Source organism: Lutra lutra, chromosome 1, assembly GCF_902655055.1.
Source record: "Lutra lutra chromosome 1, mLutLut1.2, whole genome shotgun sequence".
Classification (NCBI taxonomy): Eukaryota; Metazoa; Chordata; class Mammalia; order Carnivora; family Mustelidae; genus Lutra; species Lutra lutra.
This window is the reverse complement of record NC_062278.1, coordinates 203,004,608-203,030,388: the sequence shown is the minus strand read 5'-3', so window position 1 is coordinate 203,030,388 and position 25,781 is coordinate 203,004,608. Positions and strand designations below refer to the sequence as shown.

The window sequence follows — 25,781 nt, the reverse complement described above, 5'->3', positions numbered from 1 at the left end:
CAACAAAGAGAAATCAGTAACAAGTACAGAAATGAAGCCAACTATACCAATAATCACTGGGAATGTCAATACTCCAAACACATCAATCAAAAGACATTATCCATGTGGATCAAGAAGCAAGACCCAGGGGCGCCTGGGTGGCTCAGTGGGTTAAAGCCTCTGTCTTCGGCTCAGGTCATGATCTCAGGGTCCTGGGATCGAGCCCCACATCGGGCTCTCTGCTCAGCAAGGAGCCTGCTTCCTCCTCTCTCTCTCTCTGCCTGCCTCTCTGCCTACTTGTGATCTCTGTCAAATAAATAAATAGTTTAAAAAAAAAAAAAAAGAAAGAAAGAAACAAGACCCAACCAACCACATATTGTGCACTAGAAACCCACTTTATTTTTTTTTTTTAAGATTTTATTTATTTATTTGACAGAGAGAAATCACAAGTAAGCATAGAGGCAGGAAGAGAGAGAGGAGGAAGCAGGCTCCCTGCTGAGCAGAAAGCCCTATGTGGGGCTCGAACCCAGGACCTGGGATCATGACCTGAGCCGAAGGCAGCGGCTTAACCCACTGAGCCACCCAGGCGCCCCTAGAAACCCACTTTAAATAAAAACACACATTTCAAAAATAAATGCATGGAGAAAGAGATACCATGCTAACATGAATTTAAAAAGCCAAGATACACATTCTTCTCAAACTCACATGAAATATTCACCAAGATAGACACATTCTGGGCCATGAAGCACACCTTAACAAATTTAAAAAAGAAATCATATAATATTTGCTCTCAGACCACAATGGCATTAAACTAAAAACTAGTAACAGAAGTATAGTTAGCAAACCCCAAATACTTGGAGATTAAAAAACACACTTCTGAATAGCATGAGTCAAAGAAATCTCAAAAAACGCATTTTCATTAAATGAAAATGAACACACACTTATAAAATCTGTGGGGTGCAGTGCAACTAGTGCATAGAGGGAAAATTACAGTACTGAATGCATATTATTAGACAAGAACAGCTTGTCTAAGCTAAGCTTCCACCTTAGAAAACTAGAAATAGAAGAGCAAATCAAATCCAAAGCAAGCAGAAGAGAAGAGTAGAAATCAAGAGTAGATATCAATGAAATTGAAAACAGGAAATTAATAGAGAAATCAATGCAGTCAAAGCTGGTTCTTTAAAAAGACTGATAAAATTAGGGGCAACTGGGGGGCTCAGGTCGTGATCCCAGGGTCCTGGGATGGAGCCCCGTGTCAGGCTCACTGCTCAGTGCAGATCCTGCTTCTCCCTCTCCCTCTGCCCCTCCCCTGCTCAAGCTCTCTGTTGCTCTCTCTCAAATAAATAAATACAAAGTTTAAAAAAAAAAAAGACGATAAAATTGATAAGCCTCTAACCAGGCTAAGAAAAAAAGAGGACACAAATTACTAACATCAGAAATGAAAGAGAGGACACATCAGTATAGACCCCATGGACAATAAAAAGGTAAAAGAATTCTGGGGCACCTGGTGGCTCAGTCAGTTGAGCTGAGCTTGGCCTCTCAGCTCAAGTCATGATCTCAGGGTCATGGAACCAAGCTCCACATTGGGCTCCACATTCCACTACCCTTCTCCCTGCTCACACATGAGCACTCTCCCTCTCTCTCAAAAAAACTAATTAATTAAATCTTTAAATAAAAAAATGATAAAAGAATTCTATGAGGGGTGCCTCGGTGGCTCAGTGGGTTAAAGCCTCTGCCTTCAGCTCGGGTCATGGTCCCAGGGTCCTGGTATTGAGCCCCACATTGGGCTCTCTGCTTAGCAGGGAGTCTGCTTCCCTTCCTCTCTCTCTGCCTGCCTCTCTAGAGGCCTACTTGTGAACTCTGTCAAATAAATAAATAAAATCTTAAAAAAAAAAAAAAGAATCTATGAATAACTGTATGCCCACAAATTTGATAACCTAGATGAAACAGACCACTCCTTGAAAGACAGACACCATTTTCCAAAATGCACAGATGATCTGAATAGGCGTTTAGCTATTAAAGAAATTTAATCAATAATTAATAACCTTCCAAAACAGAAAGCACCAGGCTCACGTGGGTTCACTGATGAATTCTACTAAACATAAAAAAGTATATCAATTCTCTAAAATCTCTTCTAGAAGACAGAAGCAGATAAAATACTTTCTCATTCATCATATGAGTCCAGCATTATCCTAATACCAACCCCAAAGACATTATAGTAGTACCCCCCTCCTTATCCAACAGGGATATGTTCCAAGACACCCACCCCAATGGATGCCTGAAAATAAGGATAGTACCAAATCCTACATGTATGTTGTTTTTGCCAAACATGCATGCCTATGATAAAGTTTAGTTTATAAATTAGGCACAGTAAGAAATTAGTAACTTATGTGAATATGGTCTCTCTTTCAAAATCTGATTGTATTCTTGTGACGATGTGAGACGATAAAATGCCTACATGGTAAGACGCAGTGAGGTGAATGAGGCACTGTGATGCAGGCTATTACTGACCTTCTGACCATACATCAGAAAGAGGGTCACCTGTTTCCAAACTGGAGTTGACTGCAGGTAACTGAAACAATGGAAAGTGAAACCACAGAAAGTGAAACTACAAATGAGGGGCTGGAAGGGAGGGAGGGGGGACTACTGCACAAGAAATGAAAACTACAGTCCAACCTCTTTCATGAACACAGATGTAAAAATCCTCAAAGAAATATTAGCAAATCATATTGCACACTGTATAGAAAGAATTATACACCACAACCAAATAGGATGTATTATAGCTACGCAAGGATGGTTCACATTTTAAAATCAATTAATGTAATTCATTACTTCAACAGGCTATAGAAAAAAGATCGCATCAACAGATTCAGAAAAAGACTAACAAAACCCAACACCCATAACAAAACTCTGAGTAAAACTGGAATGGAGGGGAGCTTTCTTCAACCAGATAAAGGACTGTTAAGAAACCACAGCTAATACCATACTTAATGGTGAGAAAACTGAGAACTTTCCTGCTAAGATCAGAATCAAGATCACTACTTTTCAACATCATACTGGAAGTCCTAGTTAATACAATAGGTAAGAAGAGGGGGGAAAAGGGTACAGACTAGGAAAGAAGAAATAAAACAGTCAATGTTTGCAGATGATATGACTATGCAGAAAATCCCAAAGAACTGATACTGAAAACTGAATTAAACAATTACAGCAAGTGCTGCAGGACACAAAAGTAATTCACAATCTTTCCTATTTAACAGCTTTCCTGCACCGGAGCAATGAACAAGTGGAAACTAAAATTAAAAACACAGTATCACTTACATTAGCCCCACCTCTCAAAATTTAATACTTAGGTAAAACGTAACAAAATATGTAAAAAATCTGTAGGAGGAAAACTGTATTACTCTGATGAAAGAAATCAGAGAACTAAATAAATGAAGAGAGTCCATGTTCATGGACAGGAAGACTCAATACTGTCAAGATGTCAGATCTTCCTAAACTGATCTATAAATAAATATAAGGCACTCCCATTCAAAATCAGCTATGTTGCAGATATCAACAAACTGATTCAAAAGTTTATATGGGGGGCGCCTGGGTGGCTCAGTGGGTTAAGCCACTGCCTTCGGCTCAGGTCATGATCTCAGGGTCCTGGGATCGAGCCCCGCATCGGGCTCTCTGCTCAGCAGGGAGCCTGCTTCCTCCTCTCTCTCTGCCTGCCTCTCTGCCTGCTTATGATCTCTGTCAAATAAATAATAAATAAAATATTTAAAAAAAAAAAAGTTTATGTGGAGGGGCACCTGGGTGGCTCAGTCGTTAGATGTCTGCCTTCACCTCAGGTCATGATCCCAGGGTCCTGGGATCGAGCCCTGCATTGGGCTCTCTGCTCAGCGGGAAGCCTGCTTCTCCCTCTCCCACTCCACCTGCTTGTGTTCCCTTTCTCACTGTGTCCCTTCTACCAAATAAATAAATAAATAATCTTGGGCGCCTGGGTGGCTCAGTGGGTTAAGCCGCTGCCTTTGGCTCAGGTCATGATCTCAGGGTCCTGGGATCAAGTCCCGCGTCGGGCTCTCTGCTCAGCGGGGAGCCTGTTTCCCTCTCTCTCTCTCTCTCTCTCTCTGCCTGCCTCTCCGTCTACTTGTGATCTCTCTCTGTCGAATAAATAAATAAATAAATAAATAATCTTTAAAAAAAAAAAAAAAAGTTTACATGGAGAAGAAAACAACCCAGAACAGTCAACACAATAGTGAAGGAGAACAAAGTTGGAGGACTGGCATTATACAACTTCAAAACTTACTATAAAGTGACAGTAACCGAGTCAGTGAGGTATTTTAGAATACAGACAGATCAACAGAACAGTAGAGAGCCTAGAAATAAATCCACATAAAAATAGTCATTTGAGGGTACCTGGGTGGCTCAGTCAGTCAAGCCTCCAACTCTTAATTTCAGCTCAAGTCATCTCAGGGTTGTGGGATAGAGCCATCTGTTGGGCTCTACGTGGGGCATGGAGCCTGCTTAAGATTCTCTCCCTCTCCTCCTGCCCTCCTCCACCACCCCAAATAGTCAAATGATCCTCAACAAAAGAGCAGGGGCAGTACAATGGGAAAAAAGTCTTCAACAAATGGTATTTAAACTGGACATATTTTTTTTAAAGATTTTATTTATTTATTTGACAGACAGAGATCACAAGTAGGCAGAGAAGCAGGCAGAGAGACAGGGGGCGGGAGGCAAGCTTCCCGCTGAGCAGAGAGCCCAATGAGTGGCTCAATCCCAGAACTCTGGGATCATGACCTGAGCCAAAGGCAGAGGCTTTAACCCACTGAGCCACCCAGGCGCCCCTAAACTGGACATTTATAAGCAAAAAAAAAAAAAAAAAAAAAAAAGAATAAATAAATCTAGACACAGACCTTACACCCTTCAGAAAAATTAACTCAGTAAGAATCACAGACCTAAGTGTGAAATGCAAAAGTACAAAACTCCTAAATAACAGGAGAAAATCTAGATGACCCTGAGTTTGAAGACTTTATAGATGCAACCTCAAAGGTACAATCATGAAAGAAATAATTGATTAGCTAGACTTCATGAAGACAAAAACTTCTGCTCTGTGAAAGACACAGTCAAGAGAATGAGAAGATAAGCCACAAACTAAGAGGAAATATTTGAAAATAACATATCATATAAAATACTATCAGCCAAAGTATTCAAAGAACTCTTAAAGCTCAAAAACACAAGCAACCTAATTTAAAAAGAAGCCAATGGCTTTGACACTTCACCAAAGAAGACCTATAAATGGCAAATAAGTATGTGGAAAGATGCTCCACAAGATAAGCCAGCGGGGGAGATGCAAATTAAAATAACAACAGAGCCTTTCACTTAGAAAGAAGCTTCCTGAAATGGGGGAGGAGCCCAGAAGGACTGTGGAGAAAGTCTCCTTCTTTTTGGTCTTGTACCAGCCATCAGGAAGGGTGTCAACAGGTTCAGTTAAATCATTTTCAGAAAACATTTGTAGCAGGCTCATAAAACAGAAAGACCTTAGTTCTTGCCTACTCCAAAAAAATCAAATGACACATTTTGGTCATGTGTAGAGACTGTTCAACTAAAGGAATGTCTATTAATTTTTAAATTTAATTAAATAGTGATATATACTACTACATACCTATTAGAATGTCCAAAATCCAAAACACTGACAACACCAAATGCTGGTAAGGATGTGAAACAACAAGAATTCTTATTTACTGATGGTAAAAATTCAAAACATTATATAGTAGCCTCTTTGGCAGAAAGCTTGTCATTTTCTTAAGAAATTGAATATAACTCATCCCATACAATCTAGCACAGCACTCCTTATATTTACCCAAAGGAGTTGAAATTTATGTCCACAGAAAAGCCTATACATGGATGTTTATAGGAGCTTTATGCATAGAGAATGTGGTGTGACCCCAGTTGACAGGAAAGATCTGCTGAAAGTCAGAAGTTTAAGAAACTCCTCAGAACGGATACTGACACACCACATAGGCAAGCACCTAGAATATGACCGTAACTTAAAATCCTCTATGAAAAAAAGACTAAGATTCTGTGAGACATACTATCCACCCACATTTAATAAATGTTTAATTTCCAAAAGTGTCAAAATCTTTACTTACAAATCCATTACTATGAAAAGAGACTACACCATAAAACTGAGAAAATGCAAACCAGACCTTTATAAAGCTTAAGCCATTTCTAGGACCCATCTCAGCAGGCTGACTTTTCGGTTTTGTACTGACCCTGAGAATATGGGGGCTCCTCATCCTGAAACCACACAGGGCACTGGTCCCTAAAGTGAGTTCAAGGAAACCTCCAAAACAATTTCTGTGACTGCTAATTAATCTACAAATGGAACTCACAGGACCATCAGGTACTGGGGTTAAAGGTTTATAGTAACAAACATCCGCCTTCTCCTGAGTTTTGGTTATTTTGGTAATTTTATGGATGATACGCCTGCACAATATGCCAACAGGGAACAAAGGCTGATATTAAAAAATCTTTACAGCAAAAAAAGAAAAGCATAAGATATTGTTCTATAAAGCATTGTTCAGCAACAAGATATCTCCAAGACTACTGACCTGGTCCTCCTCTTCATCCTCATCCTCTGCCAAACGTTGCCTGCCCACTTCATACAGCCTGCACACTGTGTCCATATTCAGAGCATCCATGCTGCCTTGGTTCTGAAAGAGAATACTCAATGCATGAAGAGCAGTTAGTTTTCAGAAGGCGCACATCTACATCTCGGTTAGGACTGGAACCCATGCACCTTGACTCTTCGGATACCCAAAATTCTTGAACTAACTCTGAAAATGTTATGCCTGGGACACAGAAAGGGAAAGAAAGCAAGATGAGAAGGCTGATCCCAGAGCAAGGGATACAGGCAAAAGAGAGACCACCATCCTTGGAATGAACGATCTTGCTCTGGCAAGATTCAGACTCCTCTAAGAAAGGGATGACAGTGAACCCGAGATATTAGAAAATGTGACAGACTGTCCACATTGTTTTTTTTAAGATTTTATTTATTTATTTGACAGGCAGAGATCACAAGTAAGCAGAGAGGCAGGCAAATAGAGAGAGAGGTGGAAGCAGGCTCCCTGCTGAGCAGAGAGCTCGATGCGGGGCTCGATCCAGGACCCTAGGATCATGACCTGAGCCGAAGGCAGAGGCTTTAACCCACTGAGCCACCCAGGCTCCCCAGTGTCCATGTTGTTTTATACTGGGATTTTATTATTTTTCTTACAATACATATCTCCCCATCAAATGAGTAGGCTATCAATAACTACCTTCAGAAATGCATCAACTTTAGAACGTATCTTAGATCAGAAAAAAATGCCTGTTGTATGACTTGAAAATGATCCTAAAGATCAGAACAAAACAGCAGGGTTTCTGCTGGCTCCCTTTACCTCAATGACAGCAAGATAGCAGTCTTTGGTGTCTGTACACAGGTCAAAGATGTTCCGTTTCACATCAATAGTTGCTGGAAAACAGAATGTGACAAGATTCAGGACTGGACTCTTGCTATGACCTTAAAACCAGCTTTTCCTCTAAAGGAATTTCAAGGTGACTGTTCACATATATTTCCATAACTTCTCAGCCTTTCAGTGAAAAATTACAGAAAAGGGAGGATCTTAAATAAGGAAAACCAAAACAGGACAAAATGAACAATGTCTGCTCTTTCATGCATACCTATTGGTTTGTAGTCAGTTGCATTAAATGTTCGAAAAGATGATCCAAAAGGGCTCTTCATCCTCTCTTCTATTAAGTCATCTTCATCATCTGCCTGCAGCATAGCTAATGGGGAGGAAAGGGGAAAGGTAGCCAAGGAGCAAAACACTATTAGAAATCAGAAACATCCCCTATTCACAAGTGCAGAAATATTAATGGACAATCAAGACTTCAGTTTCTTTGCAGTAAATCCACTCTGTCTAGTTCGTTCCTCTCAGCGCATCCTACTTGCATACCCCAAACAGTATCCTCAACCTCTCCTCTAGCTCTTAATAAGTGTTACAGCTACAGGCTTATAACATCACAAGACCAGAAAAGCAAAGATTCTTCAAGTTCATAATGATATTGGGAGGATGATGACAGAGATGGGAAATTAATGCAAGAAATTTCTTTCTATACAAGATTTACTTGTTATCTTCAAAGTCAGTGGCCTTTCACCCTAAATCAACATTATTTTCATTAACAAACTTTGTCACCATTTGTGCTCTCATTTTGTCTTTTATGTTACAACCTTCAAATGTTTTTCAATTCACATTTCAGAGACATTTCCAAACCAAAAGTATCAAATTAATGAGGGGAAAAAGAAGGAAGAAAAAGAATGTAGAAAGGTAAAAAGTTTATTACCTCCATACATCACTGTCCCCGTGTGGTTAAACACCACACGACACTGATCCAGAGCAGGAACTGTGTGTAAAAGATGGAAAGTACGAAGATCCCACTAGGAGGACAGCAGTCAAGGAAAATTATTTTATACAAAATTTCGTAAGGAACCTCATGGGAAATTCTGAAATATTACTTTTTTCCCCTCTGTGTGAGATATGAATGTTTTGAAAGTTAAGGTTTTTTTTTTTTAAGAAGTAAAATAAAAATGCTTTCAAAGTAAAACAAAAGCATGTAGAATGTATATTATAGAATAATGTCCCTGAAAATCTCCTATGGTATCCTCTTATACATGAAAGCAACACGAATTCCCATTCTCTCAATAGCAACACTTCATCTTGCTCTTATGTCTAGCAATTGATTTCTGTAGTGCCAAAGTAAAATCCTCAAGACATAAAAGCCAGTTTGATACTTGAAAGAAGCACAAGGCAGGAATCTGCTCACTCTTCTCAGTACAAAGAAAAACATGCTAGTCCAAGTCATTGGTAATTATCAACCACTGGAGATTAACTAACACGTCAAAGGAGAGGCACCAAATTATTACCTGTGTGGATACTTTGACAGGATGTTGGTAGAAAGATAATTTCTGCATCAAAAACCAGCTAACAAATTGAAAATAAGACACAGGTGTAAAGGATACAATCTCAGTATTAATGATAACCTCCAGTCCATTCGGATGGAAAACGCCACTGATATTCATGTTGAACTTGTCAAACTTGTGGATGGCCTGTGCAGAGCGGACATCCCAGAGGACGCCATCATTTAAGACAAGATCATCTGTAGGATTAAAGGTGGCACAGTTCCTCTTGTAGTTGTTGGCAAGATCTGGGTTAAACAGAGTCAACAGCTTGTTGCCAGTCTGAATATCATAAATCTTTAGAGAAGAAGGGGTGGGAAGAGAAAAATCAGACCAATCCATCCATTGATAATTCACAGAGAAGTTGTGTAAAATATCGCTCCATGCTTTCCAAATCCCACCAAAATCATGAAAGCCCTAATATTGTAAAATATCTGAAAAGTAGGAAGACTATACCAATCCAAGCAAAGTTTAAGTGCTTTGGTTCCCATTCAAGGTTTGAAAAGTCTCTTTCCCACAAGAAAATGAAAAGAGAGAATGCAATAGATACGAAAACCCTCTTTTACCCCTACCCCTTTCTTAAACAGAAAATGTTTCTACGATTGAAATGGAGAAATTCATATGGATTGACCAATAATTACTCATGGAATACTATTAAAAGGGCCACTTTTTGGAAAAAGGCATCAATGAAATACCCTTTCTCCTTAAAATCTCCCAATATTTTTAGCCCTGCAATACCAGAAGTTTCAAAGTCTATAATGTGCAACCCATGCAGAGACCAGATCTTTCCCATCAGTTTACACATATGCTGTAATATTCCCAATCTTTTAAAATAAAATCCTCCTTTAATGTAGGAACAAATAAGGAGACACCACAAGAAAACAAACAAATCGAGATCATGGGACAAGACAACTAGCCTGGTCTCTTCAAAAGTCAGTGTCATGAAAACTGGAGAAATGGTTCTTGGCTTTAAAACATTAGTGAGACATAACAACCAAATGCAATATGTGAATCTTGGCTGGATCCTGGTTCAAAAAAAACAAAAAGCATTTGAAACCAAACATATCAGGAACAATGGGGAAAACTGAGTATGAAATGGATATCAGATGATATTTGGGAATTAGTATAATTTTCTTATATTTGGTAATAGAGTGTGATTATACAGTAAAATGTCCTTATTGCTAGAATATGCATTCTGTAAGACTCAAAGATAAAATGTCATGATATCTGCAACTTACTTTCAAATGATTCAGAAACACAAACATACGTATTTAGACAGAAAATGGCAAAACGTTACACTGCTGAATCTAGGTGGTAGGTATATGCACCACTCTTTCAACTTTATTTCACTATTTTCAAATGAAAAGTTTGAGAGAAACCCTCCCTTCATACTCCCATATTCCCCACACCCCCCTTTCCAAGCTACTATACCCCAATTCTGCTTTTCAGCAAACACACTTATAAAATTTGTCTCTACTCACTGTCTCCACTTTCCTGTTCTCACATGAACCTACTCTAATCAGACTGTCACCCTGGTGCACAGAACTAGCTCCTCATGTAGTTAACAGTAAGCTCCATATTATGCAATCAACAGTACCTCTCAATTCTCATCTTACATACCCATCAATAGTTTCTGACTCAGCTGATCATGTATTCCTCAAAAGAATCTTCCCTCGCCTTCTGTGGCACATCTTTTTCCTAAGGTCTTCTCCCTTACTGGCCATTCCCCCTGGTCTCCTTCCCAAGTCCCTCCTCATGTGGCAAATCTGAAATATTGGCACATGCCAGGACTGTCCCCACAGTTCTCATCCCTAGCCTCCTTAATGATCTCATCCAGGTTCATGGCTCTAAAGACTACCGACATGTAGATAACTCCTGTATTTGTATCTCCTATCCCAGACCTCTCTCCTGAACTCCCATTTTGTATAGCCAACTGCCCATTCCCTACTTGAATGTCTAATAGAATAACAAACTGCATGTGTCCAGAATCCCAGGGCCCAGCTGTATCACTTCTCATCACCTGTGCCATGACCACCTGGGCCCAGTCCCCCTGCAGCCCTCACATGTGTGCTGACACGACATCTTAACTGGAAGGCCTGCTCTTGCTTCTCTCACAGAAGCCAGAATCACACTTCAGGAACTTTACATCTAATCATGTGTCCTCTGCTCACCCTCCAGTATCTGCATCTCAGAGGAAAAGTCAGAGGTCCTAACAACACCCTGTAAGATACTACTATGATATGTGTCGCCCCCTTTCCCGACACTGACCTGTTCTCCCCTCCTCTCTCTCCCACCTCCCAAGTAAGGGCTTTTCCCTTGACATTCCCTGCATCTTAAAACACTTTCCTCCCAGACTGCTACATGACACCCACACTTCCTTCAAATCATCCAATTAGTGATACTGATTATCCTAGATAAAACACACAAGTCCTCCACACCACCACCGCCACTTCCTACCTCCTACCCTGCTTCTTTTGCTTGGCAGCACCGACATCTAACATACCATATATTTGCTCCTCTGTTAACTGTCTCCCCGGTGAGGCTTCATAGAGGCACGGACTTACATTTCACCTAAAACTAAGTATTTGAAAGTAACTGCTATGCTAATGACATCTCTCCCGAGTTGCCAGATTAGTTCATGTTTGGTCCCATGTAGCTTAGAACTACTTTATTACACTGCTAGATTCTATTTAAAAAGAATATCACTAGGCAATTTGCTGTTGCCCTTAGGACCATCCTTCAGTCCAGAAGCTTTGAGTACAAACAAATGGGTATAATTAGCTTGAAAGCAGTGGATTCTTAAGTACTTACGTGGGCAATGTCTCCTTTTGTACCTATGACCCGATCCTGAGAATGCTTACTGAACTCAACATAGTGATCTTCTGTGAAGGAATGCCTATGGACAAACAACAGAAGTACCTAAGTGATGGACCCTTAGAACATACTCACTCAACTGACTGAAAATAAACATGATTCTCACCCTGCTGCCTGACCATACACATCTGAGGATTCCCAACAACCAAAGAGGAAAAATTGTACACTTATGATTTAAAAAAAAAAAAAATTTCCTCCATGTTTGACCAAGAAGATCCAAAATAATTAATTATAAGTAATTAACAGGAGTTACTTGGTTTAAAAAAAAATGGCTAATAGGCCACACATGTCTTTGAAACATGCCCCAGCAAAAAGTGCCACTATCATATGTGAACATGAGAAAATACAAAGATGTGCCATTTTGGATTAGTGAAGGGTCAGTTGTGTGATGGGAGTGGTAAGAATACTTGTTAAGAATATCCTGGAACTAAAAAGGATACAGTCTTATTAAACATAAGTCACAGATGAGGAAGAGAGAAATTAGCATAACTCACAGCATTCATCTTTTCCCAAAAGGCTTCAAGTTGAAGAATTGGATGAAGGGAATATAAATTAGGTAAATTGCAGAACAGAAAGACTAAAGTTGTAAAAGTAGTTACATACTTCATATCAAATACTGATTTCATTCCCCAAAGTGCAGACAGAGGCTGGCTCCAAGTAGCAGATGTCAGGAGTAAGGACCCATCCTAAAAGAAGGAGGAGGCCCACAGTGGGTAATCACATATTTATATAAAGGCTATTTGCCCTTAGCATTTTAAAATACAAGCTTAAAAAATACTGTCATATCATATAGAAAATAGAAAAGCTCCAAAGAACCAAGAAATGGTTGAAGCTGCTAGAATTTAAGTATGTGCACATGCAATGTCCTAAAAATACCTGAATTTAAGAAAATACTAAATTCTCCTGACCTAATAACAAAAAATACAATAGTTCCAAGGGTAGGGGAAGAAAAAACTTGGAAAGATATCAAAGGTGGTTCCTCCTTTCTTAATATTTGGCCATATTCCTCAGTCTCCCCTCACCTGAAATATCAGTCAACCAAAATTTGCTAGACTTTCTTAGCTTAAAACTCTTAAAATTAAAAAACAAAAACAACAACAACAACAAAACTGAGTCTTCTTTACTCAAAAATCAGGAAAATTATCCTTGTCATCTTAATAGTCCTGACTTTTAGAAATAACAAAGGTATCAATTCCAACCACAGAATAATACTAATAAACCATGACCCACTAGAATCCTATAATGCTTTTTTCCTAAAAACTCACAGCACTTTGAAATCTATTCCTGACACAAAAGGAAAACTTCTGTGATCATAGTTGATAGACTCTGTTTCCATCTAAGGCAAATTAAAAAAAAAAAAAAATTACACCCACACACACCTCCCCTTCTTAGAAAAGAATTGGTAAACTTTTACTTGAAGGTCCAAACGGTAAATACATTAGGCTTTGTAAGCCATATGGTCTGTGTCACAACTACTCAGCTCTGCCACTGTAGCACAGAAGCAGCCACAGACCATGCGGATGAGCAGGCTACGTTCCAGTAGAAGTTTATATACAAATAAACAGCCAACCCACAAGCTGATAGTTCACCAACCCATCTAAGAATAAGTGAAAACAACCTGGGGACCCTTACCCTGGAAGGTTCAAGATGTGTGATAGCCGAGTTGTGACAATTATAGCTGGCCTCCTCCTGTCCACTAAACACATTATAGAGCTTCAACTGCCCAGTGCAGGTGCCAAGCATCAGGAACCGCTCCCGTGCTGAGAATGCACAACAAGTGAAGCCACTCTCATCCTCATTGGCTTCCCTGAACACTGAAATAGGACGGAACCTAAGCAAAAGAGAATCAGAGACAAAGAATGCACAAGGACTCTGAAAAAAAGAAAACTTTGCTAGAAGGATGAAAGAAAAAAACCCAAAGCATTTATATTTCAAATGGGTTCTTCCGAAGTATCACAGTGACCTTCATTTCCGTTTTAAGTGAGAGAAAAGGACCTCTACTCCCAAATTTAAACAGTAACAAAAATCCCCATGTTTAACACCTGCAATTCCATCATCTTTATATGAAATTTGTGAAGAATCAGAATAGGAGACAACTTGGACCCCAAAAAAACAAGTTTGGGAGTCTAGTGAGGCACAGCATGGTGCATGGGTTCTAAAAAAAAATACTAGTTGTAACAAGAACACAGAGTGTCTTAACAATATACAACAATCACACAAGGACCCCATGGTTGGCAAAAGGGGGTACAGCCACATTACTCGTGTTCACACAAAGTGACAATCATTGGTATTTCAGGCCAACAAATAGTCTGGCTTTCTGGATTCATCACTCTATACGGGTATCACCCACACACTTTGATTTAAATAGAAGAATCATTCCAGTTCCCAGGGAGGTGGCCTCTCCTTACCTGCTAAAGATAAGGTGCCTATCAAAGCATCCGCCATCTACCCCTCCATACTTTGGAAATGATGCCCTGCGGTTTAGCCTTGAGGTAAAGTTTATTGGCGCTTGCCGCCTCTGTTTTGGCTCAGGACACTGATGAGGAGTAAAGAGAGAGAAAGGTGGGCAGGTGGCAACTGGGTTCTTGCAGCGAGCATGCTGCTCTCTAAGATACTCTGTGATGATACTGTCCAGCGTAGGTGGGGAAGGAAGATGTCTGTCCAACTGCTTTTTTATGGCTGGGCTTTGGCTGTAGGCGCCATGGTCCGACTTCTGCCGCAACACTCTGATTTTCCTGCCATTGCAGGGTGATGGCCTCTCTCTGATAAAACTGATCCTACCAATCAAGGGGGAATTGCCTGCATAAGATGGGCCAGGCAAAGCTAGTGAACCCTGGGGGGGCCGTGGCTGAGGATGGGCAGGGGCAGGAGGGGCGGAGGCACCCACAGTGGCATGGCTGCCCAGTCGAGTTGCAATGCCATTGGCGATGCGAGGGGTTCGGGGAAGAGAGACAGGAGAAGCAGCAGCAGTGACTGGGGTGAAGGCAGATGAATGAGAGGCAGCAGTCATGGGCAAGTCAGCCTCTTTCGTCAGCACAGTTGCTGTCTCCCCAAGCCCTTTAGAAATGAGATGGTTTCGTATCAACAGAAGCAGCTCTTTCTCAGGGAAGGAAATCCTTGATTGGGCAACAACATCTGCTTTTTGCAGTCGTGCCAGAGACACGTCAGTGCCAATGAGAAGTGGCTTTCCTGACACTCGTTCAATGAGCTCAGCAGCATACTTGCAGAACTTGACATGGTCACTGCGCTTGTCCTGCAGGACAGGCTCCTTCATCAGCTGCTGGATCTGGCAGCTGCTGAAAAGAGGCAGTTTGCTGATGATCTGCCGGACAGTGCTACTGCGTGACAGGCCCACTAGGGCCTTGCAGGCCAGAGCCCTTATCTGGTCTGCATCGGTGATGGGCATCTTGATGGACAGTAAGGACAGGAGCACCTTGATGCCATTGTTGGACTGGACCACATTCCACATCTTGGCCAGGGTGTGCTCGCTGCTTTTGGGAGTCTGAGGCAGCTTTCTCCGAGGAGTTCCAGAGATAAATTTGCCAATACTGGATATTCTGTTATCTGGGCCACACACACAATTGATGATAATCTGAAGTGCTGACTTCTGAATTTCAGCATCATGGATAAAGAACTCACCCTCAGCCACTCCCAAAATAATGCTGATACCTACAGGGGAGAAATTCAAAACATTTTATATTATTCCTCATAAAACTAACAGCCAACTTCAATGATTGTTCCAGAGTCAAAATGCAGACTTCTATTCATTTTGTTCCACTTAAAACTACTATACGTTTTTATTTATTAGAGAACAAGGGCTTATTTGAATAAAATATAATCAATTCTACTACACTATATCTTCATGATGTAATACCTCATATGCAGTTGTTAAATAGGGGAATGATGTCAATATTATGTGGAAGTCACCAAGGGTCATGTGCAATTTTTCCTGGTAAGGGGAGCAAAAATAGCAGGAATAAATTAAAACCTTTAGCAGAAAAAGGAAAAGCCCTCAGCCTGATTGCCACAATGGCATCAGGAACACTTTCTGCTATATGAAGAAAGTTTAAAAAAAGGGGCTGCACACCTCGGGCTTTCTCCCCCAAAGTGCTGGTGCACCCCAAAACCCACAGCCAGTCACACCACTTTGCATGCTCACCTTAGCAGGAGCCGTTACCAGTCCTGTTCTTAATAAAGTATATTTTCAAACAAAACATACTTTCCTTTTGTTCTTGTGTATGATAGCTTTTGTCCATTCTGAGTGGCTTGCCAATTACTGATTTTGTTAGAGCTTAGATTACAAATCTGCTTTAAGTTTTTTATTGTCTGCCCCAACCCATTTTTCCCATAAACTTTATTTTAACACAAGACCCTGCAGAGTACAAGGTTTTCAAGAATGACTACGTCCCATCATAGCACATGTACCATTCAGAAAATCTGAGTTCACTAACACAACTCCCTTATATAAAAGTGTGCAGCACACAACTTAGATGGGACAAGGCACCCTCCATCACTACTTTCTGTACTAATATTGCAAATTAAGTAAACAGACATGGCCAGAATAGCAAATAAAAACAAATCCAGACAAAGCAATCACAAAAACGAAAAGGTACAACCTACCTACAGTGGAGACAGTGGAGCCAGCCTCATCCAGCACATCCACTGATTCTGCCAACTGGAGCTGGATTTTTGGCACAACAGTGAGAATAGCCAGGACATCCAAGGCAAAGCGCACAGTGTCATTCCTAGACAGGAGAAATAATTACTCAAATGGAAACTAGGATACAGCAAAAAAAAAACAACAGTTAAAAGAGAGAGAGAGACATAAAGGATCAGAACTACCTGTGTAGCTCTGTCCCTAGCCATGACATCAAGAAAGGATTTGTAAGTTACCATGATATTACTTCCAAAACAACTGGGATGGGATTTTCACCACACAAACTATTAAGATAAAAAACAAAGGATAATCCTCAATGCTGGTAAGGATGTATAAAAACACTCTCAGGGCACCTGGATGGCTCAGTGGGTTAAAGCTTTCTGCCTTCAGTTCAGGTCATGATCCCAAGGCCCTGGGATCGAGCCCCACATTGGGCTCTCTGCCCAACAGGGAGTCTGCTTCCTCCTCTCTCTCTCTGCCTGCCTCTCTGCCTACTTGTGATCTCTGCCTGTCAAATAAATAAATAAAATCTTTTAAAAAAAGAAAAAAAAAACGCTCTCCAACTTTTGGTGGGAACAAAAATAGGACCCTCTTTTGAGAAAATAATCTAAAAATAGGAAACAAGATTCTTTAAATATGCATAAGCTTTAGCCCAGGAATTTCACCTGGAGGAATCTGTCCTAATTAAAAAGTACAAACAAGGGGCGCCTGGGTGGCTCAGTGGGTTAAGCCTCTGCCTTCAGCTCAGGTCATGATGTCAGGATCCTGGGATCGAGCCCTGCATTGGGCTCTCTGCTCAGCAGGGAGCCTGCTTCCTCTCTCTCTCTCTCTCTCTCTCTCTCTCTGCCTGCCTCTCTGCCTACTTGTGATCTCTCTGTCAAATAAATAAATAAAATCTTTTAAAAATAAATAAATAAATAAAAGTACAAACAAGCATTTATGTGCTATGATGTCCATTATTGCATCATTTAAAATAATAAAAGAATTACAAAATCTACAAAGACAATAGGAATACGTGTTTGTTAAAGTATGTTAAAATTATGTTAAATTATGATACACTCGGGGCGCCTGGGTGGCTCAGTGGGTTAAGCCCCTGCCTTCGGCTCAGGTCATGATCCCAGGTCCTGGGTTCGAGCCCCACATCCGGCTCTCTGCTCAGCATGGAGCCTGCTTCCCCTTCTCTCTCTGCCTGCCTCTCTGCCTACTTGTGATTTCTCTGTCAAATAAATAAATAAAATCTTTAAAAAAAAAAATTATGATACACTCTGCAGCTACACACAGGTGTTTTCAAAAAACAGGTGTTTTCAAAGAACTCTAAAGGACAAAGGGAAAGGCTCAGAATACAACATTAATGAAACACAAAACACAAGATATATTTTTATGTTGGACAATACCAATTATTGGGAAAAAGGTAGAGAATGAAAACTCCCATACCCTCCTGAAAATGATATGCAACATCTACTAAATATGAAATGCAGGTGCCCTACAATCCAGATTATATACGCCATATCCTCAAAGAGACTTGAAAAAGAGGTCTGTGGTACCACTCACTTGATAGCAAAAAAAAAAAAAAAAAAAGAATTAACAACCACTAAACGTCTATCAATAGGATAATAAACTAGTACAGCAATACAAGAGTTCAAATAAATACCACATATAAATCTCAGAAACATAAGGGTGAAAAAAGCAAGCTGCAAAAGATGCATACAGGATAATGTTTATATAAGTTAAAAACATAAGGTACATTATTGTTTATATATACACATATGTATAATATAAAAACATGAAGAGAATGCACTTAGTAAGACTGCTCACTGTGGGGAGGCAGGAAAAGGAACTGAGAAGAAGAAATGCCACACGTGCCAACCCTGAGTACTGAGTAGTCTCTGTGCCTTTTTGTATTTTGAATTATTTCATAAAAAAGGTGAATTTGGTTAAATGCTATGATCTCAATTATGTATACTTACATACATTATGGAAAATAGACTGGAGAAATTAACAGTGGCTAAGAATAATTTTCTTTTCTAAGGTTCTATATATTCTAAACAGAAACAAGTATTTATTTTTAAAAACAAACTTAGGAATGCCTGGGTGGCTCAGTCATTTAAGCATCTGCCTTCGGCTCAGGTCATGATCCCAGGGTCCTGGGATCAAGTCCTGCATCAGGTTCCTTGCTTAGCAGGGAGACTGCTTCTCCCTTTGCCTCCTGCTCCCCCAGTTGTGTTTTTTTCTCTCCCTCTCTCTCTCTCTGGCATATAAATAAATAAAATCTTAAAAAAAAAAAAAAACTTTTGAAGGATATATTCCAAACATATTTATATTTTCTTAGCAATCCGGATATTGATTTACCACTCAAAAAATGTATTTATAATTTTCCTAGTTCTCTATTTAGAGCTTTTATCATTTTCAGCAAAGTCCAAGTAAATATAATAACCTACTTTAATACTCTAATAAAACAGTGGTTCAAAAAAAAAATTTAAAAAAACAGTGGTTCACAAAGTGTGCTTAGGGGACCCCAGGGATCTCTGAGGCCTTTTCATATTAACACTAAAATGTTATTTTCCTTTCTCACTCTCATTCTCTCACGATTAGATACTGGAGCTTTCTAGATGCTGGGTCATGTGTGAAGTCACAAAAGAATGAATACAGAAGCAGATATGAGATATTCAGCAGACATTTAAAAACCCTGCCGAAATTATCTGGTTTTATTCTGGAAATTTTTCATTAAAAAATGCTAAATATGCAATGAGTTCAAATTATTAAGTAAATTCATAAATAATTTTATATTTTCTCAGTTTTATTTTCTGTTAAATGTCAACAGATTTAACACGAAAAAGTTCTTTGAGGTTCTCAATAATTTTTAATACAGTAAAGGTGTCCTATGACCAAAAAGTTTGAAAATGGCTGCTAGATTAAATCCCTAGATTTAATATCCTGACATTTCTCAAACAAGCCATATGCACTCTAAATAAGCCCATCTTGGCTTTAATGGAAATGGCTAGATAGAGAAAAAAGGTAAAGAACCACTCTTTGTAAACTTTGTTGCTATGCTGTCTCCAGATTCTATCACTTCCAAAATACAATTTTCATTCTTGTACATCATCCTCAAATAGAACCCACCCAACCTCCTGATTCTATCAACTGTCCTTTTCTGAGCCTCATCCTGCTCTGCTTTAACAGCTCTTAACTGAATTGTGAAAATCATAACAAAAGCACAAAATAGGTTTTTTTTCCTATTTAAAAAAACAGCTTTATTGAGCTATAATTCACATACTACACAATTCACCTATTTAAAGTGTATGATGTGATGGTCTTTAGGATATTCACAGAACAAAATACAGTTTTATGTGAGAGGAAGATAAACATCGCATGTGGCTGTTAAGCAGTAGAGAGATATTTAAAGTCTAAATACCAAAAAATATTGGACTGTAGTCTCAAGACAGGACTTCAACCCCACCTCTGCAGCTATGTAAATCATACAACTTCTGAGAATACAGATGTTGATCCCTGCCTATTATGTAGTATTCATCATCAACCATAAACAAGTACTCTATAAATTAAAAATATTATGCTCCTGGGGCATCTGGGTGGCTTAGTCAGTTAAGCGTCTGCCTTCTGCTCAGGTCATGATCCCAGGATCCTGGGGTCAAGCCCCGCACTGGGCTCTCTCTCCCAGATTGAGCCTGCTACTCCCTCTTCCCATCCCCCACTTGTGTTCGCCCCTCTCTCTCTCGAATAAATGAAATCTTAAAAAAAAAGAAAAAAAAATCCTTCTTAATCTAGTTTCTCAGATTCATGCCCAAACTTTCAATTCAGTTCAACAAATGTTTGCTAAGCATATGCTATATACAAACCAACATCAACTTTACCAAAAAGCAAAATCTAATTTCATTTAAAACCGTTCTCTGATCCCACCTTGCATAATAGGTCTTCCAATTACAGGCAATAGAAATAAGCTGCAACAAGAGTTGAACACAAGAAAGCTTGAGGAAGACTTCAGCTGGTTCCCAATACAGTTGCGCTGGGCCATACTCTATCAAAAATTCCATCATTTCCACAATCTGTTCATGAGTATATGAACACGCCTATAAGGAGAGATACATATTATTAAAGAACTCTATCACCTGCCTGCTTCTTCTCCATCACAGCTCAATGGCCAACAGGTTTTAATAAAGCTAAGTAATAAGAGCTTTCAAATTCCACAATTGAGTCAACACCCACATGTGAAATAATGAACATACATGTAACCTTTTATTTATAATCATACTTATAATACATTTTGCCCAAAATAGGTAAAAGAACGTTTGATTTGTTGGTATACATGTTTCACAGCTAAAGAAAGAAGCATCACATAAAACTGATTTCAATTTGTGATTTTTAAAATCACAATGGAGTATAGATATTAATCTACACTCCAAAACACAGGAAGTAAGTTCAAACATGATAGAGAAGTAAAGTAACAGATGTATCCTTTCAGAAAAAAAATTCCACATATGAGGAGGTAAAATATCTAGTACTTTTCATAAAAGAAAACCCTTTTATACACACTCCACTTCATCTTTTAGTTCTAATACCCCAGAGAAGTAGCAACTTACAACAGGGAGCAAAACAAGTCCCTGGTACACCCATTTTCAGGTATTCTGCCTCCGCACAGGGCAAGTATAATCAAACATTGGACATCCACATTGGACACTGGACATACCACTGATCGAACAAGTTTCAGGCCTAAGAAACTTAGCTATGGAGAGCTAACAACTTTCCCTTGTGAGACAAGGTCCTCTCACCTTGTATGGAGGTTGAGGATGCACAAGAATGCCACCCTCAGTCCTCTGAAGTGACTGCTTCACTTGTTCCAATTTAATGGCCAGGTGGGCCTCAAAGTACTTGCGCAAGGCCATGCAGGTGTGTTTCCCAGTTTGGCGGCTAGCAAATATTTCATCATCGCTCAGAAGTGCACCCTGGTCTTCCAAATTTAGAATCTCCAAAGTACTGATCTATTAAGAAAGAGATAAAATGGGGCAAAAGGGAAGCAAGGGAAAAACAAAAAGAGAAAAGTAAAAGGAAGAAAAGGATTACAGTAAACATTTATGCTCAACAACAGTGACCAATATCGAAGCTTATCTGTCTATACAACATGCTAAGAGTAGCCATATAAAAGCAAACCAGTTATTGGAAATAAACAATTACTGAAATAATACACAGCTTGGGACGCATGGGCTGCTCAGTTGGTTAAGCATCTGACTCTTAGTTTCAGCTCAGGTCATAATCTCTTGAGTGGGGAGACTGAGCCCCATGTTGGATTCTGTGCTCAGCAGAGTCCTGTTGGGATTCTCTCTCCCTCCCTCTGTCCCTCCCCCTACTGCACACACACACACACACACACACACACTCTCTCTCTCTCTAAATTAAATAAATAAATCTTGAAAGAAAGAAAGAGCGAGGAAGAAAGATTACATAGTTTTTAAACATGTTGAAAGACATTCAGTCACAAAGCCGTTGATTTTAGGAAGATCAAGATTATCAACACAACTCCCCTATGAGAGAGATTACTATATTCAAAACAAGTCTACAAAGGCACAGAGTTCTCTAACCACTTAAGAGGAAGAGAAACTTGTGAAAACAGGGAGAAAAAAAACTTCATTCACAAAGAATGACAGGGATGCCTGGGTGGCTCAGACGGTTAAGCATCTGCCTTCGGCTCAGGTCATAATCTCAGGGTCCTGGGATCGAGTCCCACATCGGGCTCCTTGCTCAGCAACAAAGCCTGCTTCTCCCTCTGCCTGCTGCTCCCCCTACTTCTGCTCTCTCTCCCTCTCTCTCTGACAAATAAATAAATAAAATCTTAAAAAACAAACAAACAAACAAACAATGACAGCAAAATTCCTCCAGTCAGAAGCTTCCTCTCAGGGTACCTGGCTGGCTCAGTTGGTGGAGCATATGATCAATGTGTACAGAGCTTACAAATGAAATCTTTAAAAAAAAAAAAAAAAAAGAAAAGGAAAAAAAGCTTCCTCCCATGACACTACTGAAAGGCAGCAAAGAGAAGCAGGACCCCTATTCCTCACAAGCAGAAGCCAATTAGAACCTCACCAAATTCACCAGACGACGAAGACCATCATAGCGGTCAAAGAGCTCCAACACAGCCCGGAAGGAGAAGCAAATTGAGAAAAACATGGTAGCGTGGCAGCACCCTGAGGCATGAGAACATTCCATTAACCATAGGGTATAGTTCACCACATCAGAAAGAACATTGTGGGGATGCATACAAACCTGCAAAAAAATAAATAAATCATAATTTTTAAAAATTTCAGGTAAAGAAACCTTCAAAGGGCATAAAATATTCACCAGTATAACTAGGTATCTTTGCAGAATTCAACGATCATTACTGATTCGGTCATTCTGAGTTTAAAGCTTAAATTTTAACAAATGAAATTCTGTAACAATCTATTCCAAACCTGAAAACCTAAACTTAGACACATACTCAAATCTGAGCTATATTTACTGAGTGCCAAATTCTGCAAATATTTACATCCTTTAATGCTCTCAGTGCTTGGTTCCATAGGTATTAAGTTCTCCCCCTTAAAAGATGAGAAAGAGGAACACCTGAGTGGCTCAGTCAGTTAAACATCCAACTCTTGATTTCAGCTTAGGTCATGATCTCAGGGTCCTGGGACTGAGCCCCGCAGCAGGCTCCAAGCTCACCAGGAAGTCTGCTTGAGGATTCTCTCTCCCTTTACCTCAGTCCCTCCTCCCCCTCGCATATACTCTCTAATACAAATGGATAACTCTTTAAAAAAAAATAAAATAAAATAAAATTTACTCCAACTACTCATTTCCTTCTTACCCAAAAGTCATTCTGTGAATGAGCTAGAGTGTGTCCCCACCCAATTCCATTCCCATACACTAAATGCACTGGACTTACTCTTTCCATGGCATCTTGGTTGTAGGACAGGTAATACAAGCACATGGATACACCAGTTGCAGCCATAGAAGGACGAGGAATTTCCAGTAATTTCTGTACTCCACCATGTGCAACAAATTCTGTGGCAAACTTGTTGTGGAGCAGGAGAGATGCAAGGTGCTAAGCAAAAAGGACACATGTCATTGTGAAACGATCTAGAATAATCACAAAATCTCTTCACAAAACATTAAATCAAGCTGCTATATAAAAGGAATCCTCTGAAGTAGACAACCACTCCCTCAAAACAGAAGTAAAACTAGTACTGCTTAAGGGAAACAAAAAATCCAAAGAACTCTTATGATTTCTTAACATTCCCTTCTAATGCCAAAAGTTTTTGTAAAGGTGAAAAATAAGAAATGAAAAATACTGCTATAAATAATAACTTAATTCCATTACCACTTTATTAGTACATAGCTTCCCTAAAGAATTTTTAACCTTTCTATTTCAATTCTTTTGAACATAATCAGCTCTATGTTCTAGTTTTGGCTAAGTCACTGACTCATCATCTAATATAATGACAAACTTTGCCTTCTTTTATACTGACCCCTAAATATGTATGACTCCATCTTCAGCAAATTACCAAAACTAGTAAGTTTTTGAACTTTATCAGAAGACACCTTAAATTGACCTTTAAAAGTTTGTTGTCTTTAGGGATGTCTGGATGGTTCAGTAGGTTAAGGGTCGACTCTTGATTTTGGCTCAGGTCATGATCTCAGGCTCTCATGGGATGGAGCCCCCATGTCTTGCTCCCTGCTCAGCAGGGAGTTTGCTTCTCTCCCTCTCTCTGCTCCTCCCCCTGCTTGCCCTCTCTTGCACTCTTGTTGTTTCTCTCTCTCAAATAAACAAATCTTAAAAAAAAAAAAAAGTTTGTTATCTTTAAAGCTTTGTTAACTTCCTGTTTAAGTCCCACTAGCCTCCCCAGGTGGACCTGATCTTCTGGATGGCCCTGATCTTCTGGGCAATTTGAAAGGCAGGAAGTACAAATGTGAGCAGCAAGGCTATATTTGATGACTCTGAACCCAATCTAATGTGGACAGAGCCTCAGAAGAACTAGAGCTCCCCCTCCTGTTTCTCTTACCAAGGTGTCTTCTGGGTGGTGACAAAAGCACAAAGTATAGACAACACAAAGTTGTCTAGTTGTACTTCTGTACATTGTACAACTAGTTCTGTACAACTAGACAAGTATGGAATTTGATACAAACCTTGCCAAGGTCAATGGCAAAAACAAAAGGCATGTACCTTCTTCAGAAGTTTTCTCAACACCCATACTCAGACTAATCCTAATATGTAATTTCAAATCCCTTCCCTCTTTACTCTTGTCTGTTATACAAGTCAATCCCCCAAGAAGTAGCTAAACCACATATGGTTTTCCTCCAACCCTTAGGCCACTGTGTGTAGTTTTTCACACGTCACTACCATTAAGTGGCAGTTCCACTGCCAGGATAGGCAAGTGGGAAAACAGAGTAAGCAGGTTCAACCTTTACCAATACAAAGCCTTTGACCTAAATCACTTCACTAGTGTAAGCAAAGATTCTATTTTCTTTCCTTATGTTGTATCTCCATTTAAGAGCGGGTTCTTCAAATTACTATTTTAATCCATTTTGTTTCTACTAACTTCAGCACCTGTCCCTTTTCGTATACAACTGAGTCTTCCTTTTGAATAAGAGTACACATCTTTCTACATTATTTTTTTAAGATTTTATTTATTTACTTACTTATTTGAGAAAAAGAAAGAGTGTCCAAGCAGGGAGAGGAGTGGGAGCAGGGGGAGAGAATCTCCAACAGATGCTACACTGAGCGTAGAACCAACACAAGGCTGGATCTCACAACCCTGAGATCACGACCTGAGCTGAAATAGTCTTCAGGCACCCAGATGCCCCATCTACATTATTATTTCCCCATAAGAAAGATCTCTTTTGTCATTTTTCCCTGTTCACCCTTATTTCATTTTCTTTAATCCCTTATTAAGACTCTGCATGGGGGCGCCTGGGTGGCTCAGTGGGTTAAGCCGCTGCCTTCGGCTCAGGTCATGATCCCAGGTCCTGGGTTCGAGCCCCGCATCGGGCTTTCTGCTCAGCAGGGAGCCTGCTTCCTCCTCTCTCTCTGCCTGCCTCTCTGCCTACTTGTGATTTCTCTCTGTCAAATAAATAAATAAAATCTTTAAAAAAAAAAAAAAAAAGACTCTGCATGGAGGGGCGGCTGGGTGGCTCAGTGGGTTAAAGCCTCTGCTTTCAGCTCAGGTCCCACATAGGGCTCTCTGCTTCGGCAGGAAGCCTGCTTCCTCCTCTCTCTCTCTGCCTGCATCTCTCCTACTTGTGATCTCTGTC

At 39.8% G+C, this 25,781-nt stretch overlaps 1 protein-coding gene across 4 annotated transcripts in view; it reads right to left on the bottom strand.

Moving 5' to 3' along the window:
- The window catches only part of DCAF1 (DDB1 and CUL4 associated factor 1), an 84,830-nt gene that overhangs the window by 18,021 nt on the left and 41,028 nt on the right, over positions 1 to 25,781 (bottom strand). For all 4 annotated transcript variants that reach the window (XM_047693105.1, XM_047693098.1, XM_047693120.1 and 1 more), the window contains exons 9-22: positions 23,416 to 23,574; positions 22,584 to 22,763; positions 21,278 to 21,487; positions 20,409 to 20,578; positions 16,457 to 16,581; positions 14,245 to 15,505; positions 13,469 to 13,667; positions 12,440 to 12,522; positions 11,774 to 11,858; positions 9,026 to 9,259; positions 8,350 to 8,443; positions 7,687 to 7,791; positions 7,404 to 7,477; positions 6,579 to 6,680 (exon numbers count right to left, since the gene is read on the bottom strand). In XM_047693105.1, the coding sequence (XP_047549061.1) occupies positions 6,579 to 6,680; positions 7,404 to 7,477; positions 7,687 to 7,791; positions 8,350 to 8,443; positions 9,026 to 9,259; positions 11,774 to 11,858; positions 12,440 to 12,522; positions 13,469 to 13,667; positions 14,245 to 15,505; positions 16,457 to 16,581; positions 20,409 to 20,578; positions 21,278 to 21,487; positions 22,584 to 22,763; positions 23,416 to 23,574 (3,081 nt within the window). The remainder of the gene's footprint in view (positions 1 to 6,578; positions 6,681 to 7,403; positions 7,478 to 7,686; positions 7,792 to 8,349; positions 8,444 to 9,025; positions 9,260 to 11,773; positions 11,859 to 12,439; positions 12,523 to 13,468; positions 13,668 to 14,244; positions 15,506 to 16,456; positions 16,582 to 20,408; positions 20,579 to 21,277; positions 21,488 to 22,583; positions 22,764 to 23,415; positions 23,575 to 25,781) is intronic.